Source organism: Odontesthes bonariensis, chromosome 10, assembly GCF_027942865.1.
Source record: "Odontesthes bonariensis isolate fOdoBon6 chromosome 10, fOdoBon6.hap1, whole genome shotgun sequence".
Taxonomy (NCBI): Eukaryota; Metazoa; Chordata; class Actinopteri; order Atheriniformes; family Atherinopsidae; genus Odontesthes; species Odontesthes bonariensis.
The window spans coordinates 6,716,198-6,735,178 of NC_134515.1; the positions used below are offsets into that span (position 1 = coordinate 6,716,198).

The following is an 18,981-nucleotide window of genomic DNA, read 5'->3' on the forward strand; positions in this document are numbered from 1 at the left end:
ATACAGCCTCTAAATAAGGCATTATCTGTCTTTATTTCACCAAGACTTTAAGACGAATGAATGAATGAACGCGTACTATTGCACTGTTAGCTCAGACATGCAGTGTTGTTGTTATTAATGGCTATCGGGGGGCTTATGGGGGCTTTCTACACACGCATCTACTGGGATGACTTCATCGACGCGCGCCTCTGCAGCACAGCTCTCAAAAAAGTATTAGCAGCTTGCAACTTGTCCAATGCAAAACTTCAACTTCACTGTTCTGAAGTAATAATTCAGTCCGTATGAAAGCAGTGGATGGACTGAACAAAAATCAACAGTGTTGAAAAATAACAACTCGTACTTTACCTGAGCATGAGGTTCATGAGCTGAAGACCCTCTCCTCGAAGGAAGCGGTCCCGATTGGAGGGCAGCATGAGGCAAGAACACAGACCGTCAAACAGGTTCTCCATCATCTCCTGCTCTTCAGCTGTGTTTGGATTGTGACGCTTAAACACCTGAGAGAAAGAAAAGGAGGAGAAGGCACTTCAAAAATGAGTGCTGGCATTGATTTCTCTTTTCTATGAGAAATGAACATCTTTTAAAAGGATTGATGAGAATAATTTAGGGGATAAGGGGGAGAAAAGCCTCATGTAAGATAGAAAGAAAAACTTTTGCATGACAATAATGCAAATATTTTTCAAATATAAAGTAAACGACTTGTTGAGACAGAAGTCCAGAAAATGTCACACAAAGCTTAGAATTCATCAATGAACGGGGTTCCATCAATAATTCCAAAAATTTCTTTCATGGTAAACCCCTTTTTTAACTTGAGTTTGGGAAATAAAAGCTCTTTTTTGGCGCTTTTTGGCTCAAAGAGATGGTGGATATGCAAGGTAGCAGGTAGAGAAAACAAGAAAAAGTGAGAAAATCTAAATCTTACAGATAGTTGCTGCAATAACACATCGATGCCATCCATCTCACCAAGCAGTTCTCTGGTATCTGTGAAAAAGAGAAATAAAGAGGATAGAAGATTACAAGATAATGTAGCAACAAGGAAAATATATTAGCAAGGGTGCAAAAAAAAAGCATTTTGGGAATAGTAAGTAAGGAAGAAAGGAAGGAAGGAAGCAGTGGAAAAAGGTTTTAAGTTGAATAATAATGGAAAACAAAAGTCAAACGAAAAGGGAGGAAAAGACAGAAAGGCATATGATGAGCAGAAAATGCAACGGCCATAAGTCGGAGAGACAGTCAGTGAAGTAATAAGGGCATTTAAACACATAATTCCTATCAGGTTACTACCCCAGGTAGATTTCAGGATTACACAGCACATTGCTGCTGATCATTTATTTTCACTTTACACCTGTCAAATCAGTGTTTTACATCAAAATTCAACAGCAGGTAGAAATAATTATATTCACATTAGCACTTCAAGGAGTTTAACAAACTGTCACTTTTTAAATACTAATTGTGTGATTTGCTCTGTTCTTACTTCAAACCACTGACTATATCAAATATGAGACATTACTGCTGACAGCATATGCCCTTTGTTTTGCAGATTTCATTCTGCTTTTGAAATGTAAGAGGACGGGGATAAAAGTGAAGTGAAAGGGAATGAGTATAAAATAAAACACGACCCCAACTGCCTATCAATGTGGCTTGTACCATTAATGAGAGGCTCCCTAAGGAGTTGATAGTCCTGTGGTTATCTGAAGCTTTACCAGGTTTTTAGGGAGGGAGGGACAAGATGGAGGTGACGGCAAACAGACCAGGTGGGATTGTGGGAAACATGACAGAAAGCAGGAAACTAGGAGAGAAATGGAGAGGAAAAAGAAGGAGGAAGGAAAGGCTTTAAAATGGAACTAGAGGGAACAACAGGAATTTAATAAGGAAAAAGTAAAGGAGGGAATGGACAACATAAGGTAATGATGAAAATAAGAAAGGAAGGGTGGAACAGAGAGAAAAGATAAACTGAGATAAACTTCTGAACCTGCAGACCGCTTACTGATGTGCACTTACTGTCGTTATTTTGGAGCAAGATGGCCAGGATTTCACTGCAGTACAGCTTGTTAGCATCAAACGGCATCTTTGCCTGAGAGGGAAAGAGACCATATTCTAATTACCACTCATCTTGAAAAACTCGGTCCTCCAGAGAGTTAGAAAATGTATCCTGCATGAAAAATCTGCATTTAGTAACCTCAGGAAGAGACCTGCCTCTTGCAGATTCTGCCTGATGCAGTGTGAAAAGGTGCCCAGCATTTCGAAATGCATTACAGCCTCATATATTATTTTATTCTGAATGACCTTTATTATTGATCTGTGGAACAACATAGCTTAATATCAAATACAATCACAAGGGGTTTTTGAGGTGAGAGTTAAAAAACAACTGATTATTATTTTCAATAATATTTACACAATTAACATGTTATCATTTTAGTGATTCATCAAATAAGCTAGAAAAGGAAAAGATTTGCCTTTTTTCTGAATAGAGCTCCAGGTACCTTTTTATACTTAAGCAGTCGTTAGTATGTAACATATTAATATGCAAGTTTGGCGTTTGACTATGTTGTTTACATTTTACACAAATATTTTCATTTTTACTGCATATCCATATATCAGATCCAAATTTTAGTGACTGGTCTCTTTGATTAATATAATCGGTACCAAAAGCGAACCTGTACAAACTATATCAGTAGCATCTATTAGTAGTTCTTACCTTGATTCTCTTGAGCAGCCACTGCATGAGTCCCTGCTGGGCAGCCTCAGTGCACAGGCCCGGTCTGAACTCTGCCATATTTTCTACGATAGCTGCAGAAAACATACAATGTCAAAACCCAAAATCCAAAATTCAACCTCAAAGACTTTAGTCCAGCAAGCAAAAGACAAAAAACCCTTAAAAATGTTATGACAAGTTGTGGCTTCAAACTTGTTGTTCTGCTGCAGAGTTTGCATGTTCTCCCCCAGACCTCTGGTTTCCTACCATTGTCCTAAGTCTTTATCGAGTATATTGGATGCAGGTGGGATTGTGACCATTAGACTGGTGACTTATACATGCTGGGACCCACACTTGTCTGGTGTCTGCGGAGATGGGCTACAGCACCCTCATAATAAGGATAAAGTGGGAATCTGAAACACCCCATCAATTACAAAACCAAGACATGACTTATCCACATTAAATCCTATTTCTCTCTCAGTCTCTTTTTCATCTTATAAAGTTCTGTGCTTCCACAAAGACGAACAAGTTTTACATCTATGTTTACTGCACTACTGTAGTAAAGTTGTCTTTAATCAAAGGCCTATATTAAATCCCTCCAGTCTATTACTTTGAGAAATGTGATATTTGTTGATTTTTTTTGTACATAAGGTTTGTATCCAGGCTTCTTTTAATCTTATTATTATAATACTGTCTCTGATACTTAATCTTTCATTCAAAGCAGACTTAAGCAGAAGATAATAGAGTGAAATAGTGAGATAGCCATGAAATTAGGGAGGAAAGGAAAATAGAGGAGCGAGGGGAGAAAAGAAGCAGAGGGGAGGGGGAAGGGGTGGGTAAACAAGTCAAAGGAGAATGCAAAATTAAGAGAATAATGAATCTCAGAAATAAAAGACTGAGGAGGATCACAAAATAAATATGGTTTTGTGAGAGAATTAAAAAAAATGAAAAACCAAAACAACATGTGGACAGACTGGCTGAAGATCATGGAGAAATGATGGAGAAAGAGAGAGGAAAGAGGAGATGGAGGGGTACTGAGGGAGAAAGACGAAGGCCCTTTATCAGCGATTCAAACGGAGCAGACAGACAGCATCCAGGAGGACAGCAGACCCAGAACAGAAAGCAGCCATGGCAGACAAAAGGCTTATTCAAGCTTGGAGAGCTCCCTTGATAACACATACACACACACGCACACAAAACTTGAACAGAGGATGCACAAGTGTTGCTCCCACAATAAGAGCCAAACACACACACCTAAACAGCCCTCCAGACGCTCGGCCTCAATCTGGCAACAAAGAATAAGAAATCTTCTCAGTAGACTCATTTAACACAAAAAGAGCTGAGAGACAGAAAAGTCTGATTCATGTGAGGCTAAATACAGAGGCCACGACTTTTCAAACTACCTGCTAGCCTATGTCCTCTCCAAGACCTTGTGTCTACATTTACTGCTGTCATATGTTCTGTGGATTGAAAAAGTAACTCTTTTTTCACATTTAGTTAACAATGTTGGACAGAAACCTGCTCATAAGCTGCACACTGCATCATGTGTACGATTAACTTCTGAGGACAGACAGATCCGGTTAAAAGTCTTTGAATTACAGAAGTAACTGTGGTCTTGGAAACCCTCAACGCGGGAGATTATTTTTAATCCCATCTTTATTTTATCTTTTCTTCTTCCTTAGATCTGTGGCCTAACACAATCCTGTCCCTTCAGTCTCATGACATATTTTTTGCTCCGATAAGGTTTCTCAGCAGTGAAGACTTTACAAAGTTATATGTTTAACTTGCAAAATCCTAAAGAAAATATTAAATTTACCATATGTGGAGGAATGCCAAGAGAAACTGAAGGCCTGAGCTAAATTTAAAGCTTCAAAGCTCAGGGTTTGAGTGCTTAGAGGACCGTTGAAATGATTCCCTCTGAAATTAAGCATGTCAAAACTTTTAGCTGCTACTGTATATTATGCTTCATATTTTTCAGTTTAATTTTGTTTGCACTTTGTCCAAATGACATTTTTAAAGTAGAGTTTTTAGCAAAAAGCTGAAACACAACACTAAAAAGAAAGGGAAGGATCTTTACAGCACTTTCTAAATGTATTGGATACTGCAACAACAATTCTGTGACTCTTTGATAATCGACTTGGACTTTGACAAGGAATGCAACCTCCTTTCTCTTTGCCAAACTTTGACAACTTTCCCTCACTGTCACTGAATATGTCGAAGACACTTGGCAGCAAGGGGGGCATACTGTTAAAGCTGTAAAAAAAAATAAAAAAAAAAATAAAGTTAGTCTACACCCTTTGTGTGATGTCAACCCAAAATCCACAAGGACTCCCTGTCACTGCACTGCCCAAAGCTCTAACCCTGACTCATTCACACCTTAAAGGCAAATCTCCCTCTGGAAGTGCATGTCATGTTTCTGTATTGAACAAGTGCCAGATTTATCATCTGTTTTTGCTCAAAAAAATTCAACTGAGCTGCTATTTTTAAACACTGAGCAGTATAGAACCAGTCTCAGCAGCACCTGCCCTGTGCAGTTAATGTCCCAGATTTCGCCAGGAAATTTGTCTCTCATGTTTTGCATTTGAATGAAGGCACATAGCTCTGCAGCATTTGAAGAACCTTCCGTACTTGAATCCTACTAATCGTAGATGTGCTGCCGAACGAGTCATATAAACGTTATATACATGTAGAGCATCAAAACTGTGTTAAAATGTGGCAAAATGACATGGATTGTAAAAAGTTAAATGCAACCTTTATCGGAAACAGACATTTAAAAGGAACGTTTCTTGGGGACGACTGTGGAACCTCTGGAGACAATAATGCAAAGAAGGATTTTGCATAAAATCAAGAGAATTATGGACAACCCTGAACATCCTCTCCATGAGACTGTTATCGGAAAACAGAGTCTCTTCAGTCAAAGGCTTCTTCAGTTTGGATGCAAAACGGACCGCTACAGGAAATCTTTCCTGCCCACAGCCATCAGCATCTATAATAACTCCTTGATTTAATTGAGTTACATCAACATTTAATTTCCCTCTGGGATAAATAAAGTATTTTTGAATTTGAATTGAATTAAAGCAATGTTGCTTTAGACAAAAATAACATAACATTGAAAATCAAAAAGGTAGAAACATTATTTTCCTTTCGCAAACTTATATAATTCAGTTAACTTGTCTTAATCCATTAAGACAAGAGGATTACTCTTGACATTCACATAGGCACTTATGTGTTGCATCAGCTCTAAATGGGTTAATTGACTTGATAGAAACTGTAAGAAGACAAAATTTCATGTTACTTTGAGACCAAAAAAATAATAATAAAACAAACAGCAATAGCTGGTATGTGATAGCCAAAACAGGAGGAGAAATCAAAGGAAATAATGGGATGGCTACATACAGTCAAGAAGAATTTGGGTGCGATTTAAATTTGAAACATTTCCAAGTTAATATTTCTGTCCATCCGACATGTTAAGTCTGATTCTTACTCGGCGCAAACGCGCAACTGTTCTGGCTCGAGAACCATTAATGACGTCATTGAAAGCGCCAGCCCCTTCACAGTTCCTTCAGCTCATAAGCGCAGTTTGCGCCGAGTATGCGTCACATTTGCAGTTCTCTCCAGACCAGCGGGCGTCACTGTTGAGGAAACAAGCTGAAAAGCATACGAAGAAAGCATACACAATGCCACCTGTGGTGTCACGTCCGCAGAGGCTGGCACATCTGATGCGGAATGAATTTACTCTGGGTGTAGAACTGTATATGTATGTCAGAGCTAAGCTGCTGCGGCAAAAACAGAAGAGGTGGAATGTTCGTCCTTTGCAACAAGACAAACTTTGTCAAACGTTGTCCCAGTGTAACTTCATAGACGTGTCGTACAGATGTTTGTAGAGGCGCACCCTCTCGGTCACCGCGGTCTCTGCAGTGTTCATTTTTTCTTTTTCTTGGTCAGCTGTTTCCGGTTGAGCGCGCGCGAAGTCAGAAAAAAAGTTGTGTGCGCGACCTTGCGGCGCGCGAGGATTTTCTAGCTTGCGACGGGGGGCGTGGCGGAATTTTGGGTCACGTGACCGTTTGCGCCATTTGCGACCAGCTAGTAAGAGCGAGGTTGCGCCGAGTGAGAATCAGCCTTTAGAAATACCTCTCAACCGTGATGAGGAGTGCAGGGGGTCTGAGCTTATCTCAGTAACACTGGGCCAGAGATACATTCCGCTAAGATATCTAATCCATCACAGGACAAACGCAGAGAGACAAATAACCATGGTTACTCACACCGTGGGCCACTAAGAATTACCAATTAACCTAACATGCTCCACCCAGGGCTGAAAGGGCGGAAAGAGGAGCCCCGAGACAAAACCAACAAGAGTAGAGGGCAAATGTTGAAATTTCATGACCAGCCACTCAGCAGGTTCAACCAGAAATCTTCTGGCTGTGGGGTTACGGTGCTCAGCACAGCTCTACTCTGCATTATACATGCAAATTCTAAATATTTCACCTTTTGTGTATGACAAACAAACAAAAAACATCCAGAATATAAATAAATGATAACAATATCAATCTCATATGACTTCGATATGACATGATGCAACACAATAAAACACAGAACAACAGGACAGAAACAGGCTCTGCACAAAAAGGAAAAAGAAAAATCCACATTTCATCCTTGGCTCCTGCTTTGTTTGGTCAGTCGGACTGCTCTAGGATTCAGTTCAAAACATGATTAATAATTGAAGATAGCATGCCAGTTCCAACTGTTTGATTCTGATGTGTTTTGTTTGCACTGGAAAGATGACTGTAGAATAACTGAAACTCCTGTGTTCCTCTGTAAATATCTCAGTCAATCCATCTACTCCTGTCCAGCTACATCCTTCAGTTTCTGGTGAATGCTGACATGGCACCAATAAAAAATATATATATATTTATGTAAATTCAGCACCTGCAAGTATATTGTGTACAGTACATGAACAAGAACTGCATCTTAGCTGAGGCAAACTGAACAAGCCTGGTTACAGAACATTAGCATTTGAGTAAAAAGACATCGGGTTATGTAGGGTTGCTTTTGCCATAAATTCATTTTTTTTTAGGTTTACGTTGATGGTATGCATCTCTCTCCTTACCCAGTGTGTTATAGATGCCGTCAGCCTCCTCTTTCACCTGTTCATCTAGCCGTTCCATATTCTGCACCAACAAGGCCACCACCTGACCCTCCAACTGCAAACAAGAATTGAGTTCAGGTCACATTTTACAGGAGCTCAACAGTAAAAAATAGTTTATCAGTCATTTAAAAATGAAGAAATTACTCAAGCAAGAACACTCAAAAAGGAAATGAATATTGTATTACTCCTAAAATGTAACCACTTCCTCAACTTTGTCAAGAACAGTGTGCAACATATGGTATGTCTGGCAGTGTGTATGCAGTTGAGAAAATGATCCGGAACAAATTCTTTCCCATTAATAAGCTCTTTGATGCCACTGTGATTTTTTCACAGAACTTTTCTCAAATCTCACAACATCACATTCTTTTGCTTTGTCTGTGAGCTGAACCTCTTCTTTAAATGTTGCAATATGATGATATATTTCAAGAAGAAAAAGGGACACTTGAGAAGGAAGAAACGGTGTAGATGAATGCAGGGAAGCAGTGATGCTTCAATGTTGGGTGCTCACTTTGTAAACTTGGACACTTTCAGAGAAGCTCTAAAGGGAACCAAGTATTATCAGTCAAGTCAAGATTTTGGAACTCATAACCAAACAAAGCTTGTGGGGTGCCAGTGGGCTGGATAAAAGTACTATTACAGATGAAAGAAGAACGATAGTCAAAGCTGATTTATGAGCCATGGAGATCGTTGTGAATCATTTTGATTCATCTTATCAAGGATAACACCTGGCCTTCTGGCAGCAAGGACAGAGGAGCTGCAGGCATTACAGCACAGAGTAGAGACAAATGGAATCAGCCAACCCATGCTGCCCTAAAACCGCTTCCCCTGGAAATAGCTGTAAAAAAAGAGTGAGGTTATGGGCACTCCATTGCATGGTAAATTGATCGCATTTATATTATACCTTTATCCCGAGAGTGCTGTAAAGCCACCTGAGATACTTTGTCACCCACTGGAATCTAAAAAGCCAATTCACTCACCCACACACCATGTTTTTTTGTTTTTTTTGTTGACAATAGTTTTCTTACATTTGTTTCGCTGCTTCTATGATCATTCCTGTCAGAAAAGCTAGTCCAAAAAGAATAAATATATATATATATATATATATATATATATATTACTTAGGTTACTGACTAAAACTGTGTGAGTGCCATTAAAACAAAACAATCAAAGAAAAGAAGAATGCCTAGTCCAGCTAAAAACGTAAGCTAGAAATAGTTTCCGCACGGGTGTGAGTCTTGTGAGGTCATCATAGGTTTCATTTGTCCTGCTGCTAATGTTTTAATATAGACAGTCAGCTTCATAACTCCTGTTAAAAACAGCAGTCAGTGTTTGTGAACCATCTTTGTACCATCAGCCGAAGTTTCTAATGTCATTTCTAACAGGCTTTCCAAACACCGGAGTGCAACATTAAAAGATCGAACACCACTCGTACAAACAGTTTTTAAAAGCCACGGGCCAACTGGAGTTATCAGAACATTGCATAGCAGGGAAACCTAACCAAACATAGTAGCCCACAAAGAAAGTGTCTCTCCTTTTATTCAGATCATCCACAGAAGTTCAGATTAAACTAAAAAGTACTTCAAATGATATGTAGCATGTGTTGGAACAGACATATACAATGATGTAATGACAGAACTCTATGGTGTCCCTCAAGCCCGTAGAAGAGCAAATTGGTTCTTACGGTAAAAGGTTCCCATGATAAACCAACTATGAATTGGTTCTGGCTCAGAACTAACACTTTTTAATATGTTGGGTGAATTAGGGACTAACACTGTGGCCTTCCACTCTCCATCATTTCTTACAGAAAGAGGACTTAGTTGTAATGTTAATGGGAATCTTTGCGTGTAAAAGAAAAAAAAGATGACATGAAAGTCAGGAAACCACACTATCTAAAACTCTATGCAAAATGTCTGTAGTCAGAAATTGACTGAATACTAACAGGTGTCAAATATTTGGTCTGATGGCTCAAAGGCCCCTGAGACACAGGGATAACGTAGTGATTCCCAGCAGTGAGACACAAGCCATTGAATTCATTGATGTGGAGTCACAGTGACAGCCATGAAGGCGCAGGCACTCAGTTCTTTACACCATTAAAGATATAACTGCGCATTACTGTTAGACCTTTGTGTGTGTCGCTGTAAATGCCAGAAAACATAATGGGATAGCAACAATATTGATACCCTCTTATGTATAGGTCTCTCTGCTTCACAGACAGAATGACAGGCTAAGCTACAAAAAAAGAACAAGAGTAAGAGGGCTGTATATACAATAAGAGGGAGGAGCAAAGATATTTTTAACAAAGACCTAATAATAAAATGCAGAGCTGGTGGCAGACATTGAAAAAAAAAAAAAGAAGAAGAAAAAAACTATAAATACACTGACTGGCTTTTCATACTTTGACAAAAGTATGAAAACAGAAAAAAAACATATCAAACTTTTTTTTAAAGTAGACCAAAAATGGCCTGAAAAGACTTCTATCCGGCAGATTAACCTAAAAAAACCTAAATGTCTCCACGTCAGAAGTCCAATTTTGGGTTCATTAAAAAAGACCAAGAAATCAATTCTCCTCTGCCTGGTTTGGAAGTAGTAGCACAGAAAGTTAAGTATTGATCCACCAAGTGTTGCTTCATCAATATCATCAAAGTCTGATGTAAATTTTCAACTCACCAGAGCATCTATGAGAACCTCAGCACCCTCCTCGCTCTCATGCAGTGTGTCGATATCCGTCAGCTCCTGCAGCAGGTCCACCACTGCTATGGCAACATGTGGTTCCGGTTAAGGAGCATTAGACTGTGTGACAATTAAAGCGTTGCATGACTTTAACAGTCCCAAAACAAAGGATCAAATTAACGCCACTCTCTCCTTCTATGTCAAAATTGGTCACCCACATTAACCAAAGTTCAGTTTGATCTGACATTTGGGTGAGTTGCTGAGAGATGTATCCCAAGTTTCAGTGCCCTCCTTTGTTTAGTTTTGTCTTTGTTTTTTAGCTGTTAATGCAGAGTTTTTAAGGTTTTTACGTGGTTCTTAAACCCAATCATTTCAGTTAAAGATTAACATCTTACAACAAGATTCAATAATTTGCTAAAAGTCTCGGTCGATATGCAGCAAGTGTTGCACAACGTGTAATAACAACTGAATTTTTGGGGACTTCTTTCAGCTGAGGATTTGCTGGCCACCGTTTTCACACAGTTTTCTTAAATGAATAGAGCTCAATCACACAAAAGAGGGCTTAAAGATTAATATGTGATTCAATCTCCATGTAAAAGGATATCAGTGTTTTCATGACTGAGCAGGCCCAGCAGTGAGTGGACAGCGTTGAGCTCCACCAGCAGATGGTAGAGTTCTGGCATTGTGGCAATCACATGCATTTCTTGAATAATGTCGTTCAAATCCAGTTCCGACTCCATGAACCTGGTTTAAAACACATAGAAGTTTGCATATTATGTGTCATACAGAAAGATTTTCTTGTAATTTTGGAAGTCTTTGGAGGCATTTCCTAAGTGAGACACACAGTTTAAAGCTACAAAAACTCTGTAATAAGCCTCAATAAGTCTAGAAATATTTCCCTTAATTGGTATGCAGCATGTTACTTACAAAATATAAGCTTAAATGAGCTCAGAGTGAAGCAATATGCACCATCAGTAATGTTCTTACTTCTCTGGATTGTCTGGAAACTTAATCCTCAGTTCCTGGTTTTTGTAAGACCTTTTCTCAAAGGTCAGGATCATTTTCTTCACTGAGCTCTCATCAACTGGCTCTGCCTGTTTGATTAGTACAGAAGGCAAAGATGAGGAAAAAAAGGACGGAAAAGGAAAATGGGGAGAAAAAGGAAAAAGAGGCTGTTACAATAGCAAAGAGCCATCAGGGTGGCTTGAATTATGTGAGCAGACAATATATGTTTTCTTTAACCTGGGGCAAAATGAGTACATTTCACTGAAAAGGGAATTCGTTTGACCTCGATGGTTTAAAAGCTGTAAAGATAATGACTGGTTAGGACATTTCTACTGTCTGACTTTATGGAACAGTGCAGCTCTTTGCTCTAAAGCCCTTTTTCCATCAACGACATGATTCGCTTTAATTTGATGCGCATCAAGAAGTTAGTGCGATACATGTGATGGAAAAACGGTTAAATCGCTAGAACGCCTGTTTTGTCGCATTAAATCAATTCGCTCGAAATAGGTGGTTCAGGGCTAAGTTGTATCGCTACAGAAGTGATGGAAAAGGTTAATGCGATTCAGACTAGCCACGCATGCGCAGATGGTATTGGTAAAGCGCGAGGATTCGAATGTTGTTGTTGAGCCGCTCAGCCGCCCCATTTCACCTATCCTGTCGGTATCAAAACAGCAGCAACAACTAGTAACAACAATGTCCGATGATAAAAGAAACAACTGGTGGAGAGCAGAGACTCTGCTTTTTTTAAACACAATTCGGGAGGTCGACGTTGTTTCAGCCCTGGATGGGAAGAGGCAGAAAAACGCAGATGTCTTCAAAAAACTGTCCACCGTTTTGCACAAGAGAGGCGTTGAGAGGAATTGGGAGGCCCTACGAAACAAATGGAAGACCACGAAGGGGAAATATCTGGCAGAGAAGAGGGCTAGTGGGAAGAGTGGAGCCGAGGGGAAAATAAATTATGAATATTTTGAGGAAATCGACTTAATTTTGGGCAGTCGGCCCGTGGTCACCGCCGCGAAGGAAGCCACGGTTGAACGGCGGTACCGGTAAGTGTGTGCCTGTATTCTTCCAAATGTGTCCCAAATTTTTTGAAGTGTGTGTGTGTGTGTGTGTGTGTGTGTGTGTGTGTGTGTGTGTGTGTGTGTGAGAGAGAGAGAGAGAGAGCGAGAGAGATTGGCCTTTTAGCTGTTTTTAGCAACGATATGACGTTAGCATCTTGCTGAGTGCTGGACGAGAAGTAATTATTATATTATATAGTATTAACCGTGAGGTAGTAGTAAATCAGCTAGTCGAAGAGCATGCTCGTTCAATTGGCAATACTCTTTGGCAGACCTGTGCAATGTAAATAGATGACTGGATAAGGGGCTCACCCCTGTCAAAAATAGCTTAATCATGTGAAAATGTTGACATGCTGTACTACAAGGACAAATGTTAAGTCATATGTGGAGATGGGGTGTGGAGAGGTGTGTTATTTATTAATCCATTTATTTGATTTTATTTGAGTCAGAATAATGCGCATCAGCACGTTCATTGTGATGTCATTTTATTTCACTAGAATCGTCCTGTTTGATGGAAAACCAACCGAACGCATCTTATATCGCAACAAAGTAATGCGATATAACTTTTAATTCGCTACAGAATCTGATGGAAAAAGGGCTTAAGTGTCTCTTGACAGATCGAATCTTTGAAAAGGCTGCAGTGTGAGATAATAAGGACTAAATTATAGATGAGTTTTGCACTACCCTAGCACTAGGAATCCCAGAGACATCATCCTGGTTTTACCTTTAAACTGTGGCTGCATTATGGTCCTAAAGACACGGATGGATCTCGTATCGAGCGCACACACTTTGTGATCCCAGCACGGCTGAGACGATCGTTTCATTTTATAACTGAACATGAGACCATTTACATTGTTTCATTAAGTGAGAGGGCACATCGATGAAGTCTGTGGTGGAGATGGTTCTGTTCTGTGTGTGTTACTGGAGAGAAAAGTCTGTTTTCAATCTAATGTCACTTACAACAATCTCACCTGAGGAATGTTCTACAAAGTAAGTTCAACACAGCAAAGTTTTCTTTGTGCTAGCTGGCTTGACAAAACCTCCAATCAGAGACAAAAAGCACTACATTGGTGGTTCTCCACTTTCTTTGTTAACCCAGGCTTTCCTTTTAGGGCTCCATACGTGCTCAGACAAAAGGGCACATTTTATACACAAGTTGTCACTTCTTCCATATAAAAGAGGAAAACTCTTACTTTCAGCTCAGCATTCCTCTCTAACCCATTAGTCTTGCTTTGTAGTACATGTCACTGGTATCAGAAAAAAATGAAGGAAGAACACAAGGAGCTTCCATCTAATAATCTGTCCTCATTTTTCCCTCATATTCTCCCCACCATTACCCACCTGAGTAATGACATTTTACAAGAGATTTACATACACAACAGCAACTAAATGGGAGCTTTAAAACCGATACAAATAGCTTGCTGTAAGAAATGACTTAATTCCTTTATTTAGATGGATAAATCCAGTTTGACACCACACAGACTGCAAAAGAGACAATGCAATTCAGATCAACAAGAGTGACCAATGCAGAGGAAATGTTGCAACATCATGCATCTATGGTTATCTAATGTGTTCAGACAAACCTCAAAAACTTCCAGAGACAACTTAGAAAAGTAAACTCCAATGTCAGACCATTATTGTTCTGCAACTAAAATCAATGTATTTTGACTTTTTTACGCACCATCTCAGACATGTTCACAAGTAATTCCAAGTTCAAGTCAAGTCTCGAGTCTTTGTTTGTGCGACTTAAGTGCGACTTAAGTGCGACTCGATTCCCCGTCTCTGCACCATGTATACGTCACACTACTTTTTTTTGTCCAAAATCTAGCCTAAGTTATGAGGTGATTGATGGTTTATGAGTTAACATTAAGTAAACTCCTACACAAAGATGCATTCAGTTGCATAACTGCAACAAAATGCTTCACAGCACTCATGATGACAAGAAGGAAACATTTCCAAGTGCACGCTTCAGATTCATTTTGAGTAAAGAATACTTAACAGAAAAAATATCGCAATAATATTATAATTCCCCCCACCTCTGGTTCTTCCTCATCCTGGTCCATCAGTTTATCCAAGATCTTCTTCTTGTCTTCAGTCAGTTCTTCAGTCTCCCTCATTTCAGCAACGCTTTCCCGATATCTGGCCAATTCCCTTGCACCCAGCCCTTTCTGCTGTTTCCCTCCTCTGGGGTCGTCCTCGCCTCCTGCTGCTCCTCCATCTCCCTCCCTGGGACGCTTTGCTCCTTTATCAGGCTGAAAGATGAAAACAGATGGTGAAATGTAAAGTAAAGCGCAAGAGTTGAGTTTGCGGGAAAAGGATACAGCACATAAAATGTTAAGACTGTGTACAACTGAAAATTAAACAGGGAGCAATGGTTTACAAATTGTCTAAACCTTACATTTAGTTGATAATAATAATTTTAAAAAAGGAATCATTTCTCATGCACTGTTTCCATCTGACCCATGGTAGGTGGTGACAGAACATTCAGTCATTTTTTAAAATGATTCAGCAGTTGAGCAATGAAAAAAAAAACATGTAGCCTATCTACATAGATGTTTGTATGTGTTTGTGTCCTAATTACCTGGTGTTTGTGTTGTACTGTCTGTTTTATGTGTTGTATGTGTTTTTTATGGAACATTGAGTCCGCAATAAAAGTTTTCATTCATACACATAAAAATGCAAACAATTGGGGGATTTCGTCATTTAGATTTTTATATATAAATTAGATGCAAAAAATAAAGTATGGCTCTGTAGTAAAAATTGGAATTCCTGCAATCCATTCCTGACACCCATTTAAGATAGAGGACGCATGTTAAACCAAAAAAAAAAAAAAACAAAGCGGACAACACTTGTCCTAAATCCACATAAGTTCACAAACATTTATTGAGGGTTTATTAAAGATTAAGATTAGATTTATTGGTCATGCATACACATGAAATTTGTCCTCCGTGTTTAACCCGCCCATCAAGGTTGGCACCTGTTGACACACTCATAGAGACAGATGCCAATCTGGAGCGGTGGGCAGCCATTTGCAGCGCCCAGGGAGCATAGGGAAACAGTGCCTTGCTAAAAGGCACCTCGGCCATGACAAGGAGGTGGACGGACAGCCCTCCAGCTGTCAGTTCCAACATTTTTTTGAGTGGCAAGAGTGGGAATCGAACCTGCCAACATTCCGATTATTGGACGACCGACTCTAACCACTGAGCCACGGCTGCCACGGCCAGAGTAAGTGACGCAGCACAAGAGTAATAAACATGCCCGATTTTTCTGGAAAATCATTGCTGCCATCAAATTGAAAGTAAGAATACTTGTTTATAAAAAGCAAGGTTAATGCTGAGCTATATCATTATTGTAGTATTTCAAATTGAATTTTAATGAGCTTTAAATCCTTGCATTCTCCTTATTTACATTAATTTGCACAATTAACACCTCTACGCAGCCATCCTTTTTGTCTAAATTGCAGAAGAGGGGTTCTATGTCTTGCCCAAGTACAATAAGACATGTGAACACACTGGCGATCGAACCACCAACCTTATATTTGGAAGACGACCACTATAAGCTGGTCACTCAGGACCCAAGTGTGGATACTTCGTACCTCCAGATGTGAACATATGCACTTAGCACTGTCCACTGGTGATCCAGTCAGCTAGGATGCTAGCATATATATGAACATATATGCACCGCAAACCAGTGACTAAATTAAAACCACCAGCAGGGGAAGTAAATCATATTGTAATAGTGGTGTCACAAAACATGTCCCGGTGGGAAACCTTTTATCCTGGCATCCAAGAGGGTGTTACTTGACACATACCATCAACTTCACACAATATGATAAGGTTATCCCTAGATGACCACACAGTACAAAAGCATGTTATTCAATCAAATTAGAAGGCATAAAATGCATTATATTCCACACATTCAGTATCTTCATGATCAAACACGGCAACCATGATCACAGAAACTCAATATGGAGTTACAGCATCAAGCTTTAACAGAACTTTGTAAGCTTTTTGAGTACTGAAGCAAATTTACGACAATTAAAGTATCACCAGATGTTTTTGGCTGAACTACAAATAATACTGAGGACTGATGTAATATATTAGTTTTAACGTAAATTATGTTTTAAATAGAAATCCACCCATGTACAATATCCGAGCATAAAAATGAAGAACTGTTTATTGCATTAATTCATGCAATGTTAAGTTTCCGAAGAGCCATTAGTTTCAATATTTCTTTATGCAAATTGTTATTCAAGATTATACACGTAAAAGCATGGACTTTCCATTTTGAAAGACGAGGAACTAAATGTTTCATAAAAAGGGTTAATGTAATTACAGCTACTATCCAGCGTAAATTAGTATAGACGTTGCCTATCCCCACATTAATTACAGCATCTTTTAAGCTAGCTCGCTTACTGTTAACGTCATTCACTGATAAACAAAGATGTTCATATCCTTTCGTCGTCCAAGTACAACATACTGGTAATATACAGGCGGTTAACTGAATAAACAACACAAAGGAGTATAAAACGACGGTAAACAAGTCTGCTCTTTTACGTTCATTTGTAACTTCCAGCTGGGGTGTTTGATGCAACAAACTAAATCTAATAACATGAAGTTATCAACACGGGTCTTTCGTAACGTTTATTAGCAAAGAAACACTACATACCTGATAGTTTAAGAGCTCTCCAACATCCATTTGTTCAGCTTAAGAGCCTGCACCGGTAAATAATTTTGCTTGAAAACTGAAAAAGAGGCTGCACGATGAGCTAATCAGGCAGCAACAAGAGCTGCCGACATACACATGCCTGCCGTAAATGAGTCATTGTCGTATTCAGTGTCGTAAAATTGTATCCGTCATTGTAAACAGCTTAGCTGAAGGGAGCGTAGACCTTTGTCAACGCTTTGGTCTACCGTTTTAATGGATCTTTCAGCTCATATTCACATATAAAGGATTGGAAATTCATTTACAGCAAATATTATACAACAAAGAAATAAAATTCAGATACTTTTATCTGTACAGGATTTGACACGTACTGGAATGTATAGCCTACTAGTTTGGGTCCTAGTAGGTGTCCCCAAAGCTTTGACTTGTACTGTAAACTATTTTCAGTTCTGTACAAAACTTTGAGCTACCCCTGACTTCTTTGAATAAATATTTAAACTAAATAATTTTAACATTTGTCCTTTATCTATCAAATGGTTGTATTCCCTTTTAATTAACTCACCTCAACAGATCAATGTAAATGGTACCTGGTCAAATATCGCAACACAGGGGTTGTACAGTGAAAAATACAGAAGCCTTCAGCCTAACAATCATGCAATCACACACCTTAAAATTAAAACGTCTTAAAACGTTTTAAGTCTCTAACGGATTGGTGAGAACTCTTCTGTCTGTCATAATGAAATTCATTGTTATAAGATCTTATCTCGAACACTTACAAAACTAAGAAGATGGTAAGATGACCGGAGAGACAAGACAGCCCATGCACCTGAATTAATCAGAGAGTCTTACAAGTAACTATAGGTATTTTTATGGATAGCTTTCTGAGATGGAATGAGCATGTTTCATATTTGTTTGATAACATTTCTCAACAACTGCTCTTCCTTTGCAGGCTGAGGTTGTTTGGAATGAGCACACAAAGATCACGATTGCCTTTTATTACACAGTGCTGGAAAGCCTCATCAGATGTAGGGTGGAAGCCTGGTTTGGTGCTCTCTGTGCAAAGTAAATGGAAGATTGAGAAACAGCCTTGAAAGTGATAAGAAACATGCATTATATAGTCATTATTATACGAGAGAACTGCTTTGAGCAAGGCAAAGAACATTTGAAGGACCCTTCACATATTCTGTAGTCGGAATATTAATATTTTTTTTGTTTTAAACCATTGCTCCTCCTAACTTCAATAACACTGTTAAACAAACTTGTCCTTCAAAGCAGATCTTAGTGTCTCTGCTCCTCCTTTTTCAAGCTCTGCTGTCTTTTGATTACATGATTCTATAAGTTTTTTAAGTCAATATTTGATATTGACTCTCTTTTATTCTTCAACACAGCCTGAATCCTCTCAGACAAGTTTCTATTTGATTTATTTAAGTAGTCTTCAGGAATAGTTCTACAGACTTCTTGAAGGACATCCCAAAGCTCTTCCTTGATGTTGGCTGCCTTTTGTTTTGTTCTCTGTCAAGATGATCCTAAAATGCTTCCTACTATTCTGAGGTTCAGGCTCTAGGGAGAATGCATCCCTCCATAAAAACCTGTTGCCACTGATTTTTGTGTGCAATCATTTGGCATACCTCAGCCTTTTCTCCCTGTTTCCATTCCTTTTGAAACGGCTTCTTGACAGCCACCCTTCCATGGAGCCCATTTCTGATGAGGTTTCAGTGAACAGGACATTGATAATTTAAAGTCTAGAT

The 18,981-nt window shown here is 39.1% G+C and overlaps 1 protein-coding gene across 1 annotated transcript in view; it reads right to left on the reverse strand.

The window, feature by feature from the left end:
• The window catches only part of ctnnbl1 (catenin, beta like 1), a 54,760-nt gene extending 37,363 nt beyond the window's left edge, over nt 1-17,397 (reverse strand). The window contains exons 1-10 of the mRNA XM_075476082.1: nt 17,237-17,397; nt 14,605-14,820; nt 11,493-11,599; nt 11,110-11,249; nt 10,503-10,600; nt 7,797-7,890; nt 2,693-2,784; nt 1,996-2,068; nt 920-978; nt 346-494 (exon numbers count right to left, since the gene is read on the reverse strand). Of these exons, the coding sequence (XP_075332197.1) occupies nt 346-494; nt 920-978; nt 1,996-2,068; nt 2,693-2,784; nt 7,797-7,890; nt 10,503-10,600; nt 11,110-11,249; nt 11,493-11,599; nt 14,605-14,820; nt 17,237-17,266 (1,058 nt within the window). The 5' untranslated portion in view covers nt 17,267-17,397. The remainder of the gene's footprint in view (nt 1-345; nt 495-919; nt 979-1,995; nt 2,069-2,692; nt 2,785-7,796; nt 7,891-10,502; nt 10,601-11,109; nt 11,250-11,492; nt 11,600-14,604; nt 14,821-17,236) is intronic.
• Nucleotides 17,398-18,981: the final 1,584 nt, after the last annotated feature.